The sequence below is a fragment of the Lepus europaeus genome, chromosome 15, assembly GCF_033115175.1.
Source record: "Lepus europaeus isolate LE1 chromosome 15, mLepTim1.pri, whole genome shotgun sequence".
NCBI classification, from domain to species: Eukaryota; Metazoa; Chordata; class Mammalia; order Lagomorpha; family Leporidae; genus Lepus; species Lepus europaeus.
In genome coordinates, this window is record NC_084841.1 from 56,636,342 (window position 1) to 56,661,554 (window position 25,213).

Sequence of the window (25,213 nt, forward strand, 5' to 3'; positions counted from 1 at the left end):
GTGGGAGCCTTCTTAAAATAAGTATAGTTCTCCACTATGATTTCTGTAGAGAATAGAATACTTTTCAAGTTCTAATGTAGTTAAAACTAACATATTAAAACTGCACCTTATATTTTATATTGATTTGTACAAATATGTTTCTATTTTTACAGGACTGCATTTTTTATGGTTTTGTTTCAAAAGCCATTTTCTTCTGGGAAAACTATTACCAAACACCAGGTAAGGTTTTTTTCAAGAATCACTTATTCCTAGAAGCTTCCCTTTCAATGGTACAGGGTACAGTGCTCATATTTAAAAAAAAAATTTTTTTTAGTTTTCTTGCACTTGAAAGGCAAAACAACAGAGACGGGGAAAAAGAGAGAAAGAGATCTATTTACTAGTTCACTCTCTAAATGCCCACAATAGCCAAGGCTGGGCCAGGCTGAAGCCAAGTGCCCAGAACTCCATCTGAGTCTCCCACATGGGTGGCAGGGGCTCAAGCACTTGCACCATCATCTGCTGCCTCCCGGGATGCATTAACAGGAAGCTGGATCAGATGCAGAGTAGCCAGGGCTCAAGCCAGTGCTCCAGTACAGGATGCAGGTGTCCCAAACAGCAGCTTAACCTTGCCACGGTGCTTATATTTGGTCAGTGAGAATTATTTAAATTCACAGCAGAACATTGCCTGAGCTAACTTGTTCTTCACTCTTGATTTGCCTTTTCCAAATTGAGGCTTTAAGAGTAAACTATAAAGGACCAAGGTAATGAAATGTGTAAAAATGTGGAAGAGGGTAGAATTATAAAAGCATTTATGTGATTGTGTTCTGTAACACTGGCTCCTTATTCTGAAAGATTTGCAGAACGGACATGGAGGCATGCCCAGGCACCTGGTAGAAATGTCACTGGCAGGCTGCCGAAGCATAGAGGTTAAGAATTAAACATTCCTATTCTGTCTGTCTTGCTTGTTAGCTCTTAACTTTGGGCAAGTTATTTAATTTCTCTCTCATTTGCTCACCTGTAAAATGGAATTAGTAATAACTTCCTAATGGAGCTATGGGGATCAATTAATTTATGTAAAATTCTTAGCATACTGTGCCTGGCATGTACATATGCCATATTTATTAGGGTGCATTATATCACTCTCATCTTCATTGTCCTTATTCCCCTTAAGCAGCTGAGGTTCAGGCTTCACGCCAGAAATGTCCTAAGTCCTGCATAGTCATCCATACGATTGCCTCTTTAGAGAGAAGCTACAGCATACTGCATGCCTGCTGTATGCTGCAGCTTACAAGACCAGTGCCAGAACTGGGTCGACAAATTTAAGTACTTCTGGTTTAGATACCTAGAACATTTTTAAAATAGGATAAATATTTGAAACTGCATATTAACATTTTTCTCTCTTTTCAAATAATTGGGGCACTAAAAATTCCTGAAGGAAAAGAATATAAAGACTAAAATTGGAGAGGTGTTAATCCACTGCTTGAGACACCTGCATCCCATACCAGAGTGCCTGGTTCCAGTCCCACTCTTCCAGTCCAGCTTTCTGCTAACATACTTGGGAGGCAGCTGATGATGACCAAAATATTTGAGTTCCTGCCACCCACATAGGAGGGGTGTTTATGGCTGCTGGCTTTGGCCTAGCCTAACCCTGGCTGTTGAGGGCATTTAGAAAGAGAACCAGTGGATAGAAAATGTCTCTCTGTCTCCCCTACTCTCCATCTCTCTGCCTTTCAAATAAATCTTTAAAGAGAAACTACAACAGTAGATGTTCCTAGGAAACTAGTGGGAAACTGAGAAAACAGAAAATTGCACTCTGTAAAAGATTTCAGGATCTAAACAGACAAGAATATAGCTGGCTGGCGCCACGGCTCAATAGGCTAATCCTCTGCCTGCGGCTCTGGCACACCGGGTTCTAGTCCCAGTCGGGGTGCCGGATTCTGTCCCGGTTGCCCCTCTTTCAGGCCAGCCCTCTGCTGTGGCCCGGGAGTGCAGTGGAGGATGGCCCAAGTGCTTAGGCTCTACACCTCATGGGAGACCAGGAGAAGCACCTGGCTTCTGCCTTTGGATCAGCGTGGTGTGCCGGCCGCAGTGTGCCAGCCGCGGCAGCCATTGGAGAGTGAACCAACTGCAAAAAGGAAGACCTTTCTCTCTCTCTCTCCCTCTCACTGTCCACTCTGCTTGTAAAAAAAAAAAGAGAGAGAGAGAGAATATAGCTAATGGTAGCTAATGGGAAACAATATTATCTTGTAAATCTAGTTATTAAGGGATCTTAACATTTTCTGGTCTCAAAATATGTAGTTATTTCATCTTTAAAATATTTAAGATTGAGATTTTTAGCAAAACATATGTAACTGATATGTTGGTTTTTTGGTTTCTGTTTATAGTGGATCACAATATTTAAACATGCAGTTGCCGGGTGTATCATTTCACTCTTGTGGTTTTTTGGCCTTACTCTTTGTGGACCACTAAGGTAAATAAAAATGTACATTTTTAATAATCTATGTTTCCTCATTTTGAATAGTAGTTTTGTTACCCTGTTATTTATGTCAAATATTTATTTGTAAAAAATCCTATCACTTTGATAGCATTGGGTAAAATTCAACAAAATAAGAGAGAGCAAGAATGCCTATTTAGTTATTTAGTTGTAGACTGGCTCTTTATCAAATACCATTAGTGTATTTGTTCATGATCTCTTGCAAGTATTCTACTAATTAAAATCTAAAGAAGAGTTTCAGTAAATTCTGGCATAAGGGGCTTTTTTATTGTTCATTAGTGATCCCTTTAGCAGCTAATTTAGAAGTAACAAGATTTAAAATAGTAAAAGCAATCAATAAGGAGAGCAAAATCTTTTTTATTTATCTGAAAGGTGGAGTAACAGACAAAGAGAGACGGAGGGAGAAAGATCTTCCATCTGCTGTTTAATTCCTCAGATGGCTACAATGTCCAGGGCTGAGCCAGGCTGAAACCAGGAACCAAGAGGTTCTTCCAGGTCTCCCGTATTGTTGGCAGTGACCTAAGTAAGCACTTGGACCATCTTCTGCTGCTTTCCCAGGTACATTAGCAGGGAGCTGGATCAGAAGCTGAGCAGCTAGGACTTGAACTGCTGCTCCAATACAGGATGCTGGTGTCCAAAGCAGTGGGTAAACCCACTGTGTCACAGCATTGGCCCTAGGAGAGCAAAATGTTTAAAAATACTCATTTTTTTTAATTTTTCCTTTTTGGACAAGTCTGCAAATACCCTTGTAAGCAAGCATTTGGGGAATAGTAGTGTGACTGTCATCAAATTAAAAGAATAGTAGGTTAAGACTGCTCTCATTTCATATTCCCCTAGAGGCATAGAGTGATCTTTTTATTTGTGCAAATAAGCCAGTTTCAGAAGGAATTGTTTAAGGGCCACTCACTAGGAATCATATGGGCAGATCAGTGGAACATCCATTAAGTTGCCACTTGGGACGCCTGTATCCTGTATCAGAGTGCCTGGGATTGAGTCCCAGCTCCACTTGATTCAGCCTCCTGCTAATGTGTACTCTGGGAGGCAACAGTGATGGCTTCAGTTCTTGGGCCCCTGCCACCCACGTGGGAGACCCAGTTGAGTTACTGACTTCTAGCTTCAGCCTGGCCCAGTCCCAGCTGTTGCAGGCATTTGGGGAGTGAACCAGTGGATGGAAGATCTCTCTTAGTCTGTTGCTCTGCCTTCAAATAAGTAAAAAGAAATAAAGGCTGGCGCCGTGGCTTAACAGGCTAATCCTCCGCCTTGCAGCACCGGCACACCGGGTTCTAGTCCCGGTTGGAGTGCCGGATTCTATCTCGGTTGCCCCTCTTCCAGGCCAGCTCTCTGCTATGGCCCAGGAAGGCAGTGGAGGATGGCCCAAGTGCTTGGGCCCTGCACCCGCATGGGAGACCAGGAGAAGCACTTGGCTCCTGGCTTCGAATCAGCGCAGTGCGCCGGCCGCAGCGGCCATTGGAGGGTGAACCAATGGCAAAAAGGAAGACCTTTCTCTCTGTCTCTCTCTCATTATCCACTCTGCCTGACCAAAAAAACCATTTTTTAAAATAGGAACCCTAACATGTAAACTGTGCATAAGGATTTTTTAGTATTTCTCTATCTCTAAAGGGTTTTACCTAGTAAGTATAAGAAAAAGTACCTTGTCATTGATGAGGGAATAATAAGAGCATGAGAGGAAAGGAGTAAAATAAAAGATGTTCTGGGGCTGGCGCTGTGGCGTAGTAGGCTAGGCTCCCAGCTGAGCTCAGCGCCGACATCCCATATGGGTACCAGTTCATGTCCCGGCTGCTCCTCTTCTGATCCTGCTCCCTGCTTATGGCCTGGGAAAGCAGTAGAAGACGGCCCAAGTCCTTGGACCCCTTCACCATCTTGGGAGACCCAAAGAAGCTCCAGGCTCCTGGCTTTGAATCTGCCCAGCTCCAGGTGTTGTGGACATTTGGGGAGTAAACCAGCATATGGAAGAGCTTTCTCTGTCCCTCTCTCTGTCTGTAACTATGTCTGTAACTCTGCCTCTGAAATAAATAAAATCTTTAAAGAAAAAAATTTTTAAAAAGATGTTCTGAAGGATTTCACATAGAACAGTGGGGTAGACAGAACAGAAAGTGATGACTAGAGATGCTTTGCAAAAAGTTCATTCCTCTCTCATGGCTAATAAAACAGCTTCTAGGTTGGAGTCTCTGGGGCTTGCTTGCCCTGTACTTTGTCAGATGCAAAGTGCACATAATTCCAAATACCATAGCCCCATGTACAAGGGAGCAGCAGCATCCTGGAGGGGTGGGAAAGCTAGCTGAACTTCTCATCAGGGGAACAGAGTTTTCTGTTTATGCTGAATATGGCTGAGTGGTGCTGTTGTATATCATATACAGTATTTTTAATTATTTATAAAATTATCTTTTGGTGGGGCTGGCGCCATGGCTCACTGGGTTGATCCTCCACCTGTGGCGCCAGCGTCCCATGTGGGTGCCAGGTTCTGGTCCTGGTTGCTCCTCTTCCAGTCCAGCTCTCTGCTGTGGCCTGGAAGGGCGGTGGAGGATGGCCCAGGTGCCTGTGCCCGCGTGGGAGACTTGGGGGAGGCGCCTGGCTCCTGGCTTTGGATCAGCGTAGCACCGGCCATGGCGGCGGTTTGGGGAGTGGGCCAGCGGAGGGAAGACCTTTCTCTCTGTCTCTCACTGTCTGACTCTATCTGTCAAATAAATAAAAATTATCTGTTGGTTCATATGTTAAGTCACTGTCCCTATCAGTGTATTAGGGTAGGATAGGAAGGGGAAAATACATTCTTCCTTGGCTCCTTACATGGCCATGTACTTCCCGCCTGCCTTTACAACCCATTACCACCACCAGCACTGCCTCTCTCCTTTACTAAAACCATTATGGCAATTTCTCAATCAGAAAACTACTTTGATCAATTTGCTAGTCTTATTTTGGGTTAGTGTTACTTTTTTTTGGTACATTTACTTTTTTTTTAATTACTATCTTCCAAATGGTAATAGCAGTAAAGTTTCCACTGATGTATTCCATTACAGATTTTGAATAAAGAGAAGAAAAAAAATTTCATTTAACAAGCAGCTAAAAATCTGCTCCCATTTAGATCCTATAAACTTCCTTTTGGCTCGTGATGTTTTTAACGTTTTTTTAAAGATATACATATGAAAGTAAATGTAAATATGTTTAAAGAATAATGAAATGAATATCCATCCTTTGTTGTCTGCTACTATATCCAAAACTCCACCCCCAGATAAAACCCTATCAGTAACTTTGGAGGCCTTTGTGCATCTCCTGATTACATCCCCCTCTCTCCCTGCCTAAGCTTTTTGTTGTTGTTGTCATTGTTTTTCATTCCTTTGGTTTTCTCTAAGTTTTGTCACCTATTTCTCTTTTTTTATGTTTAACTTTACAAACTTTTTGCCTTATATAAATGCATATATTGCATGGATTTTTTTCTGCAACATGCTATTTCCATTCAGTGTTACATTTGAGGTTTGGCCATTTGATACATATATAGTTCATTTTTATAGTAGTTTTTTAATATAATCCATGCATCTTAAGATTTACCTTTTTAAATCGTATATTTCAGTATTTTTTGGTATATTCATAGCGTTTCATTTATTCTTATTTGCTGTATAATAGTTCACTGAATGGAAATACTTTTTTATCCAGTCTGTTATTAGTGCGTATGTAAGTTGTTTCCAGTTTGGTGTACTGCACACAATGCTGATATGAGCAACCTTGTGTTTCCTGGAACATATTTTCAAGAAGCCCTTATAATAATATAATCTTAGGAATGCTAATGTTGGGTATTTGTAGCTTCCACCTTTCTTAGATAGACAATGTCAAAATATTTCCACATATATCTCATGTTGCTTTCTGAAGTCAGAGGGATTTTTTATTTTCTTCTCTTACCTTTGGTTGAGTTTGTGCTTCCTGATAAAGATCAGATAAAGTTCATGAATGACAATGTTTTATTTTTGTAGGACTTTGCTGCTATTTGAACACAGTGAAATTGTTGTCATCTCGCTACTCAGTGTTTTGTTCACTAGTTCTGGAGGAGGACCAGCAAAGGTAGAATTCTCCCTTATCAGTTATTTGGAAAGTGAAAGTATGGTGTAAAACATTATCCAAAGCATTAAAATCATATCTTTTACCATTTATAAGAATGCAGGGAGGTTTTTTCTTTTTTACTTTATATTTTGAAACGATTATAAAGCTGTAGGAAGTTGTAAAAATAGTACAGAGAGGTCCATATAACCTTCACTCAATTTCCCACAAAGGTAACTTCTTACCCAACTTAAGTACACTGTCTGAATCAAAGAACTGACATTGGTACAACCCATATACTTTATTCAGATTTTACCAATTTTATATAACTTGTGTTTATGTGTATGTGTGTTGGTCTATGAAATCTTATATGCTAAGATTTCTATAATCACCACCAAAACCAAAACACAGAACTGGTATATCACCACAAAGGTCTCCATGTTATACTCCTCCACTGACTTTATTCTTAACCTTTGTCAACCATTTTTGGGAAATAGCTAAGAACTTATTACGTATAATATGAAAATAAATAATTCTACGCACACACGTATAAAATATCTGATGAAAATTTATCCAACATTTTCTTAAGTGATTCTGGTATTATAGTCTTATGGTAAATGAGTTACCAATCTGTAGTACCAAGCTGTTAGAACTGTAATGTTTCTGTTTTACCAAATTAAATGATTCCTGAAGTAGGATGGGTCGCCAATAGCCCTACTGAAGCAACCTGGAAAAATTCAACCAGGGTTCTCACTCTGGCCGTGTCTGCTCGGAACTGCACTGAGTTGGAAATTTGACCCCAGCCTATACTGCCAGTGCTTTTGTCAGCATGAGAAGGATATAGGCTTCATTTAAGTTGGGCTAACTGGTCTCCTGGAATGGATTATCCAAAGTATCCACCTGATGAAAAAACATAAAATTTTATAATACTCTATTAAAAAAAAAAAACAAAACAAAACACCCAAAAGGATTCCTGTGCATGGCACAGTGTCCTAGACACAAGGGAAAGGAGAAACAAAGATAAATAAGGTATAATAGTCCCTGATCTGAAAGGGAATTTCAGGGTAAGCAATAGAGGGAGATGAATAAAATAATAAAATGAAGAAAGTAACCCACCTGGTAGAGTAGCGTGAGAGAATACATAGACTGTGGATTTCAAATTGAGTCATCGTTATGCGTTAAACTTAGGAGTAAAGAAAATTGAGTCGTTGTTACTTAAGCAACAGGCTACTATTTAATGCTTCCCTCTGATGTATAGAATATTCCAAAATAAATTTCAAGTGGATTAAAGATTTTTGTGGGCTTAAAGAAAGGTATCTTAAAACATAGATTAGGCCGGCGCCGCGGCTCACTAGGCTAATCCTCCGCCTTGCGGCGCCGGCACACCGGGTTCTAGTCCCGGTCGGGGCACCGGATTCTGTTCTGGTTGCCCCTCTTCCAGGCCAGCTCTCTGCTGTGGCCAGGGAGTGCAGTGGAGGATGGCCCAAGTGCTTGGGCCCTGCAGCCCATGGGAGACCAGGAGAAGCACCTGGCTCCTGCCATCAGAACAGCGCGGTGCACCGGCCGCAGCACGCCAGCCGCGGCGGCCATTGGAGGATGAACCAACGGCAAAAGGAAGACCTTTCTCTCTGTCTCTCTCTCACTGTCCACTCTGCCTGTCAAAAAAAAAAAAAATAGATTAAAGTAATATAAAGGCAAAAACGAATTTTGTGAAAGCAATAGAAAAAACTCAAAGGGAAAATTCACCACATTTGACTTTGTAATGGTTAGAAACTGCTATATAATGGAAAATATCATGTAAACAAGAAATTAACAACAGCAGGCCGGCGCCTCGGCTCACTTGGCTAATCCTCCAACTGTGGTGCTGGCACCCCGGGTTCTAGTCCCAGTTGGGGCGCCAGTTCTGTCCTGGTTGCTCCTCTTCCAGTCCAGCTCTCTGCTGTGGCCCGGGAAGGCAGTGGAGGATGGCCCAAGTGCTTGGGCCCTGCACCTGCATGGGAGACCAGGAGGAAGTGCCTGGCTCCTGGCTTCGGATCGGCGCAGCACGCTGGCTGTAGTGGCCATCTGAGGAGTGAACCAACGGAAGGAAGACCTTTCTCTCTGTCTCTCTCTGTCTAACTCTGCCTGTCAAAAAAATTTAACAACAGCAAAAATTATGAGTAAAAGTTTTTCATTTCTTCTAAGATATAAAATGTACATGTCACTAAATAAAACACTTAAAGATCTTCAACAGAAATGAGCAAAGGATAGGAAAAGACAATTCACAAAAGAAATACAAGTGACTGTAAAACATTTTTTAAAATAAAGGTTTGGCTGCATCAATAATCCGAAATGAGAGTACTTGTATAGTTCGTACATATCCTCTCATTAGTGTCAGCAAGAATCAGAACACCTGTCCAGAACTTAGTGTGGTTTTGTTTTTTCCCTCTGAATTCTCTGAAGCACAGCAAAATTTTTGGTGTTCCACTTTGTTAGTAAAAGTTGAAATTATATACTCTGTATTTGAATGTTGCTAATATTACCATATCCTAACTCAATGAAAATTTTAAAAATTTAAAATTGTATGATGTTAGCCGGTGCCGCGGCTCAATAGGCTAATCCTCCGCCTTGCGGTGCCAGCACACCGGATTCTAGTCCCGGTTGCCCCTCTTCCAGGCCAGCTCTCTGCTGTGACCCGGGAGTGCAGTCGAGGATGGCCCAAGTGCTTGGGCCCTGCACCCCATGGGAGACCAGGATAAGCACCTGGCTCCTGGCTTCGGATCAGCACAGTGCGCCAGCCGCAGCGCGCCGACCGCGGCGGCCATTGGAGGGTGAACCAATGGCAAAAGGAAGACCTTTCTCTCTGTCTCTCTCTCTCACTGTCCACTCTGCCTGTCAAAAAATAAATAAAAAAATAAAAAAAAATTTGTATGATGTTTTAGTGTATGTTGACTTTTGTCATAATACCTACCATGCAGAGTTTTTCAAGGGTGCCTATAATCATATAACACATGGAATAGTATCCTTACTTTTCATTTTAACCTTTTATTTAATATGCTGTATTATACTTATATGTATGTGGAATATAACTAAATATTCATATAATATTACCTATGTCATAAAAATCCATACTATGCAGGAAGTATTATACCTGTAAGTTTGTAAATACTGAATATATACTGTTATTTAGATTGTTTTTATAGTAACTGTGTATTGATTACAGTATTCAACCAAAAGTATTAAGTAGAACAAACAAAAAAAAATACTAGGAGGGATAACGTATTAAGTTGTTCATCAACAGTCAGGGCAAGGGCTGATCAAGTCACCGTTTCTCATAGTGTTCATTTCACTTTAACAGGTTTCCTTTTCGGTGCTCGGTTAGTTGTCACCGATCAGGGAGAACATATGATATTTGTCCCTTTGGGACTGGCTTATTTCATTCAGCATAATGTTTTCCAAATTCCTAACAGGGATCATTTTTCAGTTAAAATTTAAACTCCTAAGAATAATTGTGTGTTAATTACAGAGTTCAACCACTAGTACTAGAACAAAAAAAAAAAAAAAAATAGTTAAAATTCTGAAACATTTACACAAATGAGGCTGAAGGGTTCTTTCTATAATTTTCTTTTAGAGTCCTTTCCTTAGAATGAGAACATAAACTTTAAAAGTTTATTTAGCTTTTTAATTACTTTACACTTTTATTAGCTCTTGGAAATAACTGTGGTAATTTTATTAACATGCCTTAGTTGTGTTTCCTACAGGAGTAACTAGAATATTATCTATCCCTTTCATGTTGTAGAGTAAAGTAAGTCCCTATTAATTATTCTTTAGCTACTTGGGCTTTTCAGCCAAAACTAAAGTAACATCTCGGGAAGTTAATCCTGTAAATAATAACAAATATTTAACTGTTTATTTGAAAAAATGTTTTTCTTTAGCATTTATACAGTTACTTTAAAGTCCACCCTTGAAAACTCCATCCTTTATAATATTTTCTTCATTTTTCAGACAAGAGGGGCTGCTTTTTTCATCATTGCTGTGATCTGTTTATTGCTTTTTGACAATGATGATCTCATGGCTAAAATGGCAGAACACCGTATCCTTTTGCAATACATTGAAATTATTTAAAGTCTTGCAGAAAAGTAGAAAATTGGCCTAATGGGAAAAGAAGGAGTGAATAAGTTAAACTGATCAATCATGAGTAAAACTTTCATAGCTTAATGGAGATATCCTAAATCAATATTCAAGTAATGAATATTTTATGGCTTCTCAGTATCTTTTGTAATATCAGAAGTTTTCAGAAAGTTGGGACATTGAAGGAATATTTAGACTGTCCTGGTGCCTTTTAAAAAATGGATGAGGGGCCAGCATTGTGGCACAGTGGAGTGTTAGTTCTGTTCAAGGACCACCTGTTCCACTTCCCATCCAGCTTCCTGCCAATGGGCTTGGGAAGGCAGCACATGATGACCCAAGTGCTTGGGCCCCTGGCAGCCACGTGGGAGACCCAGGTAGAATTGGGCTTTGGCCTGGCCCAGCCGTGGCAGTTAGGGACATTTGAAAAGTGCATCAACAGATAGAAGATCCCCCTCTCTCTCTCCTTCCTTTCCCTCTTTCCTTCCCTTCCTACCCCATCTCTGTCGCTCTGCCTTTCAAATAAATATTTTTTTAAAAAAAATATGTGATTTTCCACTTGGCATAATCAGTCTAATTGCTCCCTTATAATTTAACAATTTAAATGATCATTTTATTAGTCAGTGGCAGTTATTAAATATAAACCGTTTTTGAGATTAAGTGAAAAATCTCCAGCATTCTCCTGCTGGAGGATTGAAAAACTTCAAATTCCCTTGCTTGGTATCTACTCTCTTTCTTCAAATTCTAATTTCTACTTCGGCCCCAGCTCTTTTACACAAATCCAAGTTTTCAGTCAAATGTCCACTCATTTTACTCTACAGACATGCCTTAGTCTTTCCTACCCATAGGCCTTTGCCCACTTCATTCAGGAGAACTTAAAGTACCAGTTTTGGTTCTTCTGGCTACTGATGCTCATAACTCTAAAACTCATTAGTAAAATAATAATTACTTTGTTGTAATGAGTGAGGGGCCATTACCTTGAAAAGTCTCCAGGTTGCAATGCTCTTCCCCAACCTACCCTCTCCTGCTTGCTGCTGACTACTTTTCTGGGACTTATGTGGCCAGTGACTTAGAAAGATTCAGGACTGGTGGCCCTTAAAAAGGCAACTTTTAATTCTGAAGTGGTCCAAGGAAATTCCTTGTTCTTGTCCCTTTATTGACTTTATAGTATGTATGTGAATGTATTTTGGAGGTTAAGTATTAAAATTACCAACTATATCTTGAGTACTCTTATAATTGTTTTGCAGACAACAAAAGAAATACACTCTATTCCAATTTATAAGTTGTTTCCCAGAATTAGATTTTAAATTGTTTTTAAGAGAAGCACGTTATTGAGGGTGGTCAGGTTCAGAGCCCTCAGCCTAGTCTATCTTCAACCCAGAAGGTTTCGAAGATTTAACATTTGGAATTTTTTCCTTTACTCCACCCCATCAGCTGAAGGACATCATGACAGTGCTCTAACTCACATGCTTTACACAGCCATTGCCTTCTTAGGTGTAGCAGATCACAAGGTATGTTCTTTTCTTTTTGCTAATGTGACCAAAAGATTTTAAAAGGTTACAGCAGCTCTAACTTTAAATATGCATTTTTAACTTTTATTTAATAAATATAAATTTCTAAAGTATAACTTTTGGATTATAGCGGCTTTCCCCCCCTCCATAACCTCCCTCCCACCCGCAACCATCCCATCTCCCACTCCCCCTCCCATCCCATTCTCCATCAACATTCATTTTCAATTATCTTTATATACAGAAGATCTACTTAGTATTTACTAAGATTTCAACAGTTTGCACTCACACAGACACACAAAGCATAGAGTACTGTTCTAGTAGTATTTTTACCGTTAATTCACATAGTACAACACATTAAGGACAGAGATCCTACATGGGGAGTAAGTGCACAGTGACTCCTATTGTTGATTTAACAATTGACACTCTTATTTATGATGTCAATAATCACCTGAGGCTCTTGTCATGCGCTGCCAAGGCTATGGAAGCCTCTTGAGTTCACCAACTCAGATCTTATTTAGACAAGGCCATAGTCAAAGTGGAAGTTCTCTCCTCCCTTCAGAGAAAGGTACATCCTTCTTTGATGGCCCGTTCTTTCTGCTGGGATCTCACTCACAAGAGATCTTTCATTTAGGTCATTTTTTTTTTGCCACAGTGTCTTGGCTTTCCATGCCTGAAATACTCTTGCGGGCTTTTTAGCCAGATTCGAATGCCTTAAGGGCTGATTCTGAGGCCAGAGTGCTGTTTAGGACATCTGCCGTTCTATGAGTCTGCTGTGTATCCCACTTCCCATGTTGGATCGTTCTCTCCTTTTTAATTATATCAGTTAGTATTAGCAGACACTAGTCTTGTGTATGTGATCCCTTTGACATTTAATCCTATCATTATGATCAGTTATGAACTGAAACTGATTACTTTGACTAGTGAGATGGCATTGGTACATGCCATCTTGATGGGATTGAATTGGAATCCCCTGGCACGTTTCTAACTCTACCATTAGGGGTAAGTCCGAGTGAGCATGTGCCAAACTGTACACCTCCTCCCTCTCTTATTCCCACTTTATATTTAGCAGTGATCACTTTTTAGTTAAATTTAAATATGCATTTAAAGTAAATTCTCAGAGGTGGGCTTTTTGGCCTAGCAGTTAAGACACTTCTTGTGCTGCTTTCATCACCATCAGAGTGCCTGGGTTCAAGTTCCAGAGTCCTGGCTCCATTCTAGATTCCAGCTTCCTGTTAATGCTTACCCTAAAGGAAGGCAGCAGGTGATAGCACAAGTGGTTGGATGACTTGCCACCCACACAGGATACCCTGACTAAGCTCCCCAGCTCCTGACTTTCCATACAGGCATTTGTGGAGTAAAGCAGCAGATAGCAGCTCTGTCTCATCCTCTGTTTCTCTACCTCTCAAATAAATAAAAAATTAGTAAATAAATAAATGTTAAGTAATTAAGGACATGGAAAAACATGCTAGTTCCATTCCTTCAAATATCATGTATTTAAGGATTAAGTATTGAACTGTGTATGTTTCTAATGAGACTTTCTAATTTTATTCATAGGGTGGAGTCTTGTTGCTAGTACTGGCTTTGTGTTGTAAAGTTGGTTTTCACACAGCTTCCAGAAAACTCTCTATAGATGTTGGGGGAGCCAAACGTCTTCAAGCTTTATCCCATCTTGTTTCTGTGCTTCTCTTGTGCCCATGGGTCATTGTTCTTTCTATGACAACTGAGGTAAGAGCAATAAGTAAAATGAATTGATATCACTTATAAATTTCAGTTCAGTACTTTGTATTTTATTTTGATTTTAATTTGAAAATTGCCTACATTATTCTTTTTCTCAATAATTTTAAAATGTTGGGAAGGTGATTGATTTAATTTTTTATAGAAAATGCAAACAAAATACTGTTCCATTTACATAGCACTTAGATTCATGTGGCCCACAGAAGTCAGTGGGAGAAACAACCCTTAAACACCATGTGTTAGGCTCAAGGATTGTGAGTTGCCTGGTATTTATAAAACTGTCGAACAATGATGGGCTTTTTTCCTGTTACTTGGGAGAATACTGCAAATGTGCCAGTATCGTGCAGCTCTTATATGTTGGCATTTTAGGAATTATATTGAATCATGAAAATATTTGTTTATATATAAAAGGATTAACAAAAATATCTAAGTGAACATTTTATCCATGTGGTATTGACAATTTGTTTTGTTTTTTAATTTCTAGAGTAAAGTTGAGTCTTGGTTTTCTCTCATTATGCCTTTCACGATGGTTATTTTTTTTGTCATGATCCTGGATTTCTACGTGGATTCCATTTGTTCAGTCAAAATGGATGTTTCCAAATGTGCCCGCTATGGATCCTTGCCCATTTTTATTAGTGCTCTCCTTTTTGGAAATTTCTGGACCCACCCCATAACTGACCAGCTTCGGGCAATGAGCAGAGCAGCACACCAGGAGAGCACGGAACACGTTCTGTCCGGAGGAGTGGTCGTGAGCGCAGTGTTCTTCATCTTGGGTAAGCATTTCCCCCTTCTCAGTGTTCGGCTACATCTCTTCTCGGGTCTGACGACCCAGTCATTAGTTTGGGAAATCGGTCAGTGTTTGCACTTAATGCTAACAGCTTCTGTGTTGGCTTTTGGTAGCGTACAGTTTTAAAACGTTTGTGATATTCCTTGTTTTTTCCTCTTTGTAGCTGCCAACATCCTATCATCTCCTTCTAAGAGGGGGCAGAAGGGCACCCTGATTGGATACTCTCCTGAAGGAGCACCTCTTTACAACTTCATGGGGGATGCTTTTCAGCACAGCTCACAGTCCGTGCCTCGGTTTATTAAGGAATCGCTGAAACAGATTCTTGAGGAGAGTGACTCTAGGCAGATCTTTTACTTCTTGTGCTTGAATCTGGTAAGATTTTTAAATTTAAATACCTAAGTTTAAATTTTTTTAAAATTTATTTTAGAAGAGTTACAGAGAGCGGAGGAGAGACAGAAATTTTTCTATCCACTGGTTTGCTCCTCAGTTGGCCACAATGGCCAGTGCCAGGCCAGGCTGAAGCCAGGAGATTCATCCGGGTCTCCCACGTGGGTGGCAGTGGCCCACTCACTTGGTCATCTTCCTGTGCCTTCCCAGGCATGTTAGCAGGGAACTGGATCAGAAGGGGAACGGCTGGGACACGAATCATTGTCCATATGGATGCTGGCATTGCAGATATTAGCTAGCTTTACCTGCTACACCACAGTGCCAACCCAAAAATATGTAAATATATTTTTAAGCTCTGCCATGGTGCTTTTATTGTTTCCATTTAAAAAAAAAAAACCTCCCATCCCTCACACCTGGCAGGCAGGTGGGATTCACCTTTCCCCAGCAAAAGGTCAGTGTTGTGCTCCTGGCAAGCAATGCATTCCCTCTAAATATTTGTAAGTATTAGTGCCTTATAAAGGTCAGTAATTGGGGCCGATGTTGTGGCGCAGCGGGTTAACACCCTGACCTGAAGCACCAGCATCCCATATGGGCACCAGTTCGAGACCCAGCTCATTCACTTCTGATCTACCTCTTTGCTATGGCCTGGGAAAGCAGTAGAAGATGACACAAGTCCTTGGGCCCCTGCACCTGCGTGGTAGACTCAGAAGAAGCTCCTGGCTCCTGGCTTTGGCTCAGCACAGTTGCGGCCATCTTGGGAGTGACCCATCGGATGGAAGACCTCTCTTTCTCTCTCTGCCTCTCCTCTCTGTAACTCTTACTTTCAAATGAATAAATAAATATTTTTTTAAAAAAAGGTCAGTAATTTAATATGGACAGTTATGGAATAATTGTAGTGCTTCCCAAAGTTTGGTAATAGAGATGGGCCAAAATTCTTATTTTCTGTTAGTAGTAATAATGCAGGATCTTGTTGACTTACTTAAGCAAACATTTTTGGTTTTGACAGTTTAAGATTTATTTGAAAAGCAGGGAGATCTTCCACCTAGTGGTTTACTCCCCAAATGGCCATGACGGGTGGGTCTAGGTAGATCAAACCAGGGCTCCCATGGGGCGACAGTTCAAGTACTTGGGCTTTTTCTTTTTTTTAAGATTTATTTATTTGTTTATTTGAGAGGTAGAGTTACAGACAGTGAGAGGGAGAGATAGAGAGAAAGGTCTTCCTTCCATTGGTTCACCCCCTAAATGGCCGCAATAGCCGGAGCTACGCCAGTCCGAAGCCAGGAGCCAGATGGTTCTTCCTGGTCTCCCACGCAGGTGCAGGTGCCCAAGCACTTGCGCCATCCTCCACTGCCTTCCCAGGCCACAGCAGAGAGCTGGACTGGAAGAGGAGCAATGGGGACTAGAACCCAGCGCCCATATGGGTGCTGGCGCCACAGGCAGAGGATTATGGGCTTTTTCTCACTGCTTTCCCTGCACGTTAGCAAGGGGCTCAATTGGAAGCAGAACAGACAGGACTCAAACCAGCCTTCTGAAATGGGATCTAGCATCACAGGCAACAGCTTAACTCACTGTGCCACATCGCCAGCCCAAGCAAATAATTTTTGAGACATTGGTAGAACCACTGATTCAATATGCTATTTCAAATTGGTAACAGAACAGCTTTTAAAGAGTTCATTTGTTTATAGAATCTCACTACAGACCACTGATTTCTAACCTGATCATTTTGTAATCATTTATTGATTCTTAGAGATCGATAAATAAAACTTTTAAATCTTTTGTGAGATACATGTATCTGATATAGCTTCATTACTTAGAATTTTATGAAGTAAGTTTTCTAGTCTAAATAAGTGGTGGTTAAGCTCTCTGCTGTGGCCAGGGAGTGCAGTGGAGGATGGCCCAAGTGCTTGGGCCCTGTACCCCGTGACTCCTGCCATCGGATCAGCGCGGTGCGCCGGCCACAGCGCGCCAACCGTGGCGGCCATTGGAGGGTGAACCAACGGCAAAAGGAGGACCTTTCTCTCCATCTCTCTCTCTCACTGTCCACTCTGTCTGTCAAAAAAATGAAAAATAAAATAAAATAAATAATAAATAAAAAAATAAATAAGTGGTGGTTTAATAGCTAAAGGAACAGAGTTATACCAAATCTTCAAACAAGTAATTAATAATTTGAGTAATTAAAGCTTAAAATCCTTATAATGAAATTCTAACAAATCTTTACTGAAGCATATTTCCCAACATACTACTACCATATTTTTTGAAAATATTTTTTAGCTTTTTACCTTTGTGGAATTATTCTATGGCGTGTTGACCAATAGTCTGGGTCTGATCTCAGATGGATTTCACATGCTCTTTGACTGCTCTGCCTTGGTCATGGGACTTTTTGCTGCCCTGATGAGTAGATGGAAAGCAACTCGGATTTTCTCCTATGGGTAGGTGCACCAAGAGGTAATGTAGTACAAAGAAAACATCTTGAGCATAAGCCATCTCAGGAAATAAATTTTTTTAAAGATGTATTTTATTTATTTGAAAGAGTTACAGAGAGAGGTAGAGACAGAGAGAGAGGTCTTCCATCCACTGGTTCACTCCCCAGATGGCCGCAATGGCCAGAGCTACATCGATCCAAAGCCAGGAGCCAGGAGCTTCTTCCAGGTCTCCCACGTGGGTGCAGGGGCCCAAGGACTTGGGCCATCTTCTGCTTTCCCAGGCTATAGCAGAGAGCTGGATCGGAAGAGGAGCAGCCGAGACTAGAACCAGCGCCCGTATGGGATGCCGGCACTTCAGGCCAGGGCTTTAACCCGCTGTGCCACAGTGCCGGCCCCAGGAAATGAAATTTTATTACTTTTAATGTCACTTATTTTCAGTTTTTCATTTTTCTTTAGTTTGAAGTAGATGAGAGGATAAATATTGAGTGACAGTAAGCTCAGGGTTATATTCTTTGACATCATTTTCATGTAGTCAGGGAGCAAAACTCAGTTAAAATATGGAGACTTTGTCCAGTGTATTTCTTAGAAGCAATGGGATATGTATGGTCATTCACGTTTTTGCTGTTAAAAACGATATTCAAAAATCTGAAGTTTCTATATATGAAAATATCCTTTAACTGAATAATTCAACAAGTACTTGAATCCCTTTTTGTACCAGGTATTTTGTAAGACCTGTGGTAAAGTAATAAATTCAGCTTTTATTTTCAACTATTTATATTTTGAAAAATGGACGAGCAGCCAAAAATACAAATAATTTTGGTACAAAGGAGAGTGCAATGTGCCATGACAGAGAGCACATCAAGTGTTTCCAAGAGAGAAAATAACTTCTAGCCTAAGAAATAAGAAGGGGTATTTTGTAAGGACACTAAATCTTTGATGAGTATGTAAATGTTCAGCAAATTGCTATATGTACAGAAAGGCCTTCCTCCACTAATATCTTATGAATTATTTCAAAATTTGAAAATCTGGCTTGTTTCCTCGTTTACAAAGTAATAGTTTATATTTTATAAGTATTTTTGTCATTTTTCTTTTCTAAAAACTATTCTGTGTTTTTAGGTATGGCCGAATAGAAATTCTTTCTGGATTTATTAATGGACTTTTTCTAATAGTAATAGCTTTTTTTGTGTTTATGGAGTCAGTTGCCAGATTGATTGATCCTCCGGAATTAGACACAAACATGCTAACAGTAAGTCTTCCTATTTAACCATTTGTAGTTACAGATTTATGGAAGCTTTGTGAAACTTAAATCAACATAACTTCTTTGCTTGCTGTAGTAGTCCCCCTTACCTGTGATTTCACATTTTCACCTGTTATTTGCACAGTTTCAGTTAACCAGTCAACTGTGGTCTGAAGACATTGCATGGAAAAATTCCAGAAATAAGTACTTGAAAAGTTTAAAATAGCTTTTATTGTATTATATTGTTATAATTGTTCTATTTTATTAATATGAGTTATTGTTAATCTCCTACAGTGTTTATAATTTAATCATAGGTATTAATAGGGAAAAACAATACAAGGGGTCATACTGTGTGCAGTTTCAGGCAGTCAGTGGAGGGTCTAAAATGTATCCCCCTTATAAGAAGGGACTACTGTATTTACAGTGCTGACTCTTAGCAATTAAATAGTTCTTTTCTCTAACATTTTAGTAGTCAAAATATTAGATGACATTATAAAACACTAATTTTTTTAAGATATACTTTTAAATATCTAAGGAAAAATAAAATAATTAAATATAAATATCTAAGGAAATTTGCAGTGTTAAAGGTAAAAATCAGAAAAATTATATAATTTTAAAGCCTTACTCTGTGAATAATGTGTGTGTGTGTCAGTGTAACCAGTGGAATTTCTTGAACATGTCCAGGTAATGTTTCGAATAGGAAAAGTATTCATTATGTTGTGAGAATGAGTGTATAACTATTAGTGAAAGCCAAATTTGCATGTAAACATACCTGCCACCCCTCCATGCACCTTCCTATTCCTTGGCATCACTCCTGAGTCAGAATGTTTTAGACACTTTTAGTTCAAGTTAATTGTCCCCTCTCCTGTTTCTTCCAACTTCTCGCCTCATTATCTCTTTTTTTTTTTTTTTCAAATAATCTTTTTTTTTTTTTTTTTTTTTTAATTTTTTGACAGGCAGAGTGGACAGTGAGAGAGACAGAGAGAAAGGTCTTCCTTTTGCCGTTGGTTCACCCTCCAATGGCCGCCGCCGGCGCGCTGCGGCCTGCACACTGCGCTGATCCGAAGGCAGGAGCCAGGTGCTTATCCTGGTCTCCCGTGGGGTGCAGGGCCCAAGCACTTGGGCCATCCTCCACTGCACTCCTGGGCCATAGCAGAGAGCTGGCCTGGAAGAGGGGCAACCGGGACAGAATCCGGCACCCCGACCGGGACTAGAACCCAGTGTGCCGGCGCCGCAAGGCGGAGGATTAGCCTGTTGAGCCACAGCGCCGGCCATCAAATAATCTTAATAGTGATTCCTGGACCAATGAATCTGTTTATTTGCTATCAGAAAGTGTCTACATTGTATTAAGTAAATTAGCCTTTGATATACTAAGTGAAAAAAATTATAAAATAATAATACAATATTATTCTATTAATTGGTTTTAGGCTATATAGGCATGTGTGTTAGTATATTCATAGAAAATACACTAATCTCTTAGCCACAGAATTTTAGGGGCTTCTGCTTTCCACATTTCTTCCTGATGGAATGTTTCTCAGTAAAGGAGGTGGAGTATTTATGAGTGATAGAGTTTCTGTAGGTAATATTTGGTCAAACTTAGTAACCATCTACAAGCTTACAAGGCTAACTGAAATTTTAAAATCTGGCGAAGAATCTAAATCACCAAAAGAAGTAAAGAAGCACCACACGTTTACTAGAGAAAATCTGTCAAGTAATTAGGGGCCAGCATTATGGCACGGCAGGTTAAGCTACCACCTGTGACCCTGGCAGCCCATACAAGTGCTGGTTCAAGTCCTGGCTTGCTCCGCTTCCAAATGCTGCTAATACGTCTGGGAAAGCAGCGGAAGACAGATTTCTCTCTCCCTTTGCCCTCTTCCTCTCTCTATGTAACTCTGCCTCTCCAATAAAGTAAATGAATCTTTAAAACAAAATTAATAATTAAAATTACTTATTGCCCAGGTAATATTTTCCTTTATAAAACAAATGGATTTCTTTTTTTTTTTTTTTTTTTTTTTTTTTTACAGGCAGAGTGGATAGTGAGAGAGAGAGACAGAGAGAAAGGTCTTCCTTTTTGCTGTTGGTTCACCCTCCTATGGCCGCTGCACCGGCGCATCGCGCTGATCCGAAGCCAGGAGCCAGGTGCTTCCTCCTGGTCTCCCATGCGGGTGCGGGGCCCAAACACTTGGGCCATCCTCCACTGCCTTCCCAGGCCATAGCAGAGAACTGGCCTGCAAGAGGGGCAACCGCGATAGAATCCGGCGCCCCAACCGGGACTAGCACCCAGTGTGCCGGCGCCACAAGGCGGAGGATTTAAAGATTTTTTTTTGAGAGGTAGAGTTACAGACAGTGAGGGAAAGACAGAGAGAAAGGTCTTCCTTTCATTAGTTCACTCCCCAAATGGCCACAACAGCTGGAGCTATGCTGATCCAAAGCCAGGAGCCAGGTGCTTCTTCCCGGTCTCCCATGCAGGTGCAGGGGCCCAAGGACCTGGGCCATCCTCTACTGCTTTCCCAGACCATAGCAGAAAGCTGGATTGGAAGAGGAGCAGCCAGGACTAGAACCGGTGCCCACATGGGATGCCAGCGCCGCAGGTGGAGGATTAATCTACTATGTCACTGCGCCGGCCCTGACCATGATAAATTAAGCAATACTTTGAGCTGCTATTCAAAATTACTTTGTAAGAGAGAATAATCAAGTTTTTTTTTAATCCATTGAGTGTTATTTTGGCACACTTAAATGAAGATAATTTCAATACTTTGTTTTTAAAAAATGACAGTTTCTATGTTTGCTTTCTCAATCTCCACACTCCCCTACCCCCGGAAGATTTTACTGTTTAAGATATAGTAAGACTATTTATTTGGAATCCACTAGTTAATGTATTATAATCATTGCTAAACTGTTGAAATTTACCTAGAGAGAGAGAGATTGTAATGCAACAACCTTGTAATACAAATTTTGATTGCAGATATATACTTGCTGTAGTAAGCAGCATTTTTGGTTTATTTAAATAAATTTTTATTTAAATAAACAAAACACAACTTTGTACTATTTATATAAGCCATGAAACAAGCACATATCATTTTTAGTCATTACTTAAGTTCAAATACCTCAATCTTGTTTGATATTTGGAAATTAAATATTCTAGTTTTTTTGTAATTTTTGACTTCTGAACTTAGGTTTTACTGTAAGTATGTTCAAAACTATAAACAGTAAACTATATAATGCAATATGATTTTTTAATAATAAGCTTTTTTTGTTGTTTAATTATAAATTTAAAAATTTTCTCTTCTCCCCTTTGCTAGCCAGTGTCAGTTGGAGGGCTGATAGTAAACCTTATTGGTATCTGTGCCTTTAGCCATGCCCATAATCACACCCATGGATCTTCCCAAGGAAGCTGTCACTCATCCGATCACAGCCATTCACACCACATGCATGGACACAGTGACCATGGACACGGTCACAGCCATGGATCCCCAGGCGGCGGCATGAATGCTAACATGAGGGGTGAGTCCTTGCCAAACACTCCAACCTTTCAACTGTGTTCTGAATTGATGCTCTGTTTGTTTAAATATTGGGCTTCCAGGACACTTTTATTTTTAAAAGGTAATCTGTGGCTAAAAAGGGGCTCTGAAGTCATCTGCTATAGAAAATGCATTTGTGTCTCCGGCGCCGCGGCTCAACAGGCTAATCCTCCGCCTTGCGGCGCCGGCACACCGGGTTCTAGTCCCAGTTGGGGCACCGGATTCTGTCCCGGTTGCCCCTCTTCCAGGCCAGCTCTCTGCTATGGCCCAGGAGTGCAGTGGAGGATGACCCAAGTGCTTGGGCCCTGCACCCGCATGGGAGACCAGGAGGAAGCACCTGGCTCCTGGCTTCGGATTGGCACAGCGCCAGCTGTAGCGGCCATTTGGGAAATGAACCAACGGAAGGAAGACCTTTCTCTCTGTCTCTCTCTCTCTCACTGTCCATTCTGCCTGTCAAAAAAAAAAAAAAAATGCATTTGTAAATGCATAAAATGTAGCAGTATTCAGCCTCATAAAATGAAGGAAATTTTGTAATATGCAGCAATGTGAATGAACCTTGAGGACATTATGCCATATGAAATAAGCCAGTGACAAAAAGACAAATACTGTATGATTCCACTTACTTGTAGGATGAGTCACAGAATCAAAGACTATAGTCGCAATGACAAGGGGGAGGAGGAAATGCATATTAACCAGTAGACATGAAGTTTCAGTTAAGACAAAAAAGTTCTAGAGATCTGCTTAAACATTGCACTTTTGACAACATACTGTATACTTAAAATTTTGTTAAGAGAATAGATCTCAGGTTGTGTTCTTACTACAATGAAATTAAAAAATTTTAATGAAAATGTTTATAAATGTCAAATTTTTTAAAGATTTTTTATTATTTATTTATTTGAGAGTTATAGAGAGGGGGAGAGACAGAGAGAGAGATCTTCCGTCCAGTGGTTCACTCCCCAAATGGCTGCAATGGCCAGAGCCAGGCCAATCCGAAGCCAGGAGCTTCTTCCGAGTCTCCCCTGTGGGTACAAGGGCCCAAGGACCTGAGCCATCCTCCACTGCTTTCTGAGGCCATAGCAAAGAGCTGGATCAGAAGTGGAGCATCTGGGACACAAACCAGCAGCCGTATGGGATGCCAGTGCCACAGGTGGAGGCTTAGCCTACTATGCCACAGCACTAGCCCCAAATGTCCATTTTAAAATACTACCATTACACAGTGATAATTGAATAAATATTAGTTGCAAGGAAACACTGAACGTATCGTTATAAACTTTGACTATAAAAGAACCAGATGTTTATTTTACTGTAGTAAAAATGAGGGAAGTATGACATTTTATAGAACCAGCCACTACCAAAGTACATGGTGCAAATAGTAGGTACACAGTAATGCTGGTAGGATAGACAAAAGAGCTAAATTAGGTGTGTCTTAATTTATAATGATTTTATATTTTATTTGTAGGTGTGTTTCTCCATGTTTTGGCAGACACGCTTGGCAGTATTGGTGTGATTATATCCACAGTTCTTATAGAGCAGTTTGGGTGGTTCATTGCGGATCCCCTCTGTTCTCTTTTTATTGCTGTATTAATATTTCTCAGTGTTGTCCCACTGATTAAAGATGCCTGTCAGGTTCTACTTTTGAGACTGCCACCAGAGTATGAAAAAGAACTACATATTGCTTTAGAAAAGGTACTGTATATAATTTTTTCACTGCTTTTTTTCCTTTTAAAGTAGCATTTAAAATTAAATAGGTTGGTCTAACAAAATGTGAATGTAGAAAACACGTTTTTTAAAAGAGTGTGAAAAAAGAACCGAATCAATGGAGAGACTTTTTTTTATGGGAAGACTCTGTATTACAAAGATGTTGATTTTCTTTTTTTTAAATCTAATCTTGGTTGCCTCATTGGGATTTTGTTTTGTTTTGGAGGGGGACAGATAATTCAGTATCATTTGAAACTTACTTGAAAGAGTTATTGCTTGAGAGTAAACAAGAACCCATACATAAATTTATAGAATTAACTTATTAACTAATTAATAAGATCCCATCTTAGAATTGTAAAGTTATAAAATTAACTCACAAAACAGGTTGATCCTTATAACACATAAAACAAATTTTTAAAAATAATAATTTGTCCAGAAACAGATGCAGAAATGTGAGGAATTCATTAGATCATACAGATGGCATTTCAGATCAGTGAAGAGAAAAGGGTTGATCTCAGTGGCCAGCTTTGGATTCATTGCATTCCCGCTTGCTGGAAAGCTATATCTATAAACCATACCAATAAAAATGTATGTCCAGTAAAGTTGTAAATGACAAGAAACCATAAAACCACTAAAATAAAATATTTTTATAGTCACAGAGGTAGAGAAAGACTTATTTATTATAGAAGGCAGAGAGACAGAATAAGAGAAAGATAGCTTGCATCCATGGATTTATTCCCCCAGGGCCCATGACAGCTCGGGCTGGGCCAGGCCAAAGCCAGGCACCAGAAGTCAATCCAGGTCTCCCACATGGGTGGCAGGGACCAAACTAGTTGAATCATCACGTGCCACCACCCAGGGTCCACATTAGTAAGAAGCTACAATGGAAGCAGAGCCAGAAATCAAACCCAGGCACTCCAATATGGGAAGTGGACATCCCGGGCTCTGTCTTTAACCACTGCACCTGACACCACTCACTACCTTCCCCAAAGCCTTTCTAATAAGCTTAAAGTAGGAGTGGACATTTGGTGCAGCAGTTAAGATGCAGGTTGAGATTCGCACATCCTGTATTGGAGTTCCTGCCTTCAAGACCCAGCTCTGCTTCAGTTCCAAGTATCCTGCTAATGCACACCCTGGGATATGATGGCTGAAGTACTGGGTTCTTGCTCCCACGTGGGAGACCCAGATTGAGTTCCCAACAGCTAGCCTGTACCTGGTCCAGCGCCAGCTGTTCCAAGAATTTAGGGACCCAGTTGGGGTGCCGGATTCTGTCCCGGTTGCTCCTCTT

At 40.3% G+C, this 25,213-nt stretch overlaps 1 protein-coding gene across 1 annotated transcript in view; it reads left to right on the forward strand.

Moving 5' to 3' along the window:
- Positions 1 to 25,213, forward strand: part of SLC30A5 (solute carrier family 30 member 5) — a 39,435-nt gene that overhangs the window by 9,854 nt on the left and 4,368 nt on the right. Inside the window, exons 3-14 of the mRNA XM_062212177.1 lie at positions 153 to 219; positions 2,364 to 2,449; positions 6,457 to 6,544; positions 10,505 to 10,592; positions 12,062 to 12,138; positions 13,693 to 13,863; positions 14,357 to 14,645; positions 14,823 to 15,031; positions 17,318 to 17,475; positions 18,586 to 18,715; positions 22,009 to 22,210; positions 23,687 to 23,913. Coding sequence (XP_062068161.1) covers positions 153 to 219; positions 2,364 to 2,449; positions 6,457 to 6,544; positions 10,505 to 10,592; positions 12,062 to 12,138; positions 13,693 to 13,863; positions 14,357 to 14,645; positions 14,823 to 15,031; positions 17,318 to 17,475; positions 18,586 to 18,715; positions 22,009 to 22,210; positions 23,687 to 23,913 — 1,792 coding nt within the window. The remainder of the gene's footprint in view (positions 1 to 152; positions 220 to 2,363; positions 2,450 to 6,456; positions 6,545 to 10,504; positions 10,593 to 12,061; positions 12,139 to 13,692; positions 13,864 to 14,356; positions 14,646 to 14,822; positions 15,032 to 17,317; positions 17,476 to 18,585; positions 18,716 to 22,008; positions 22,211 to 23,686; positions 23,914 to 25,213) is intronic.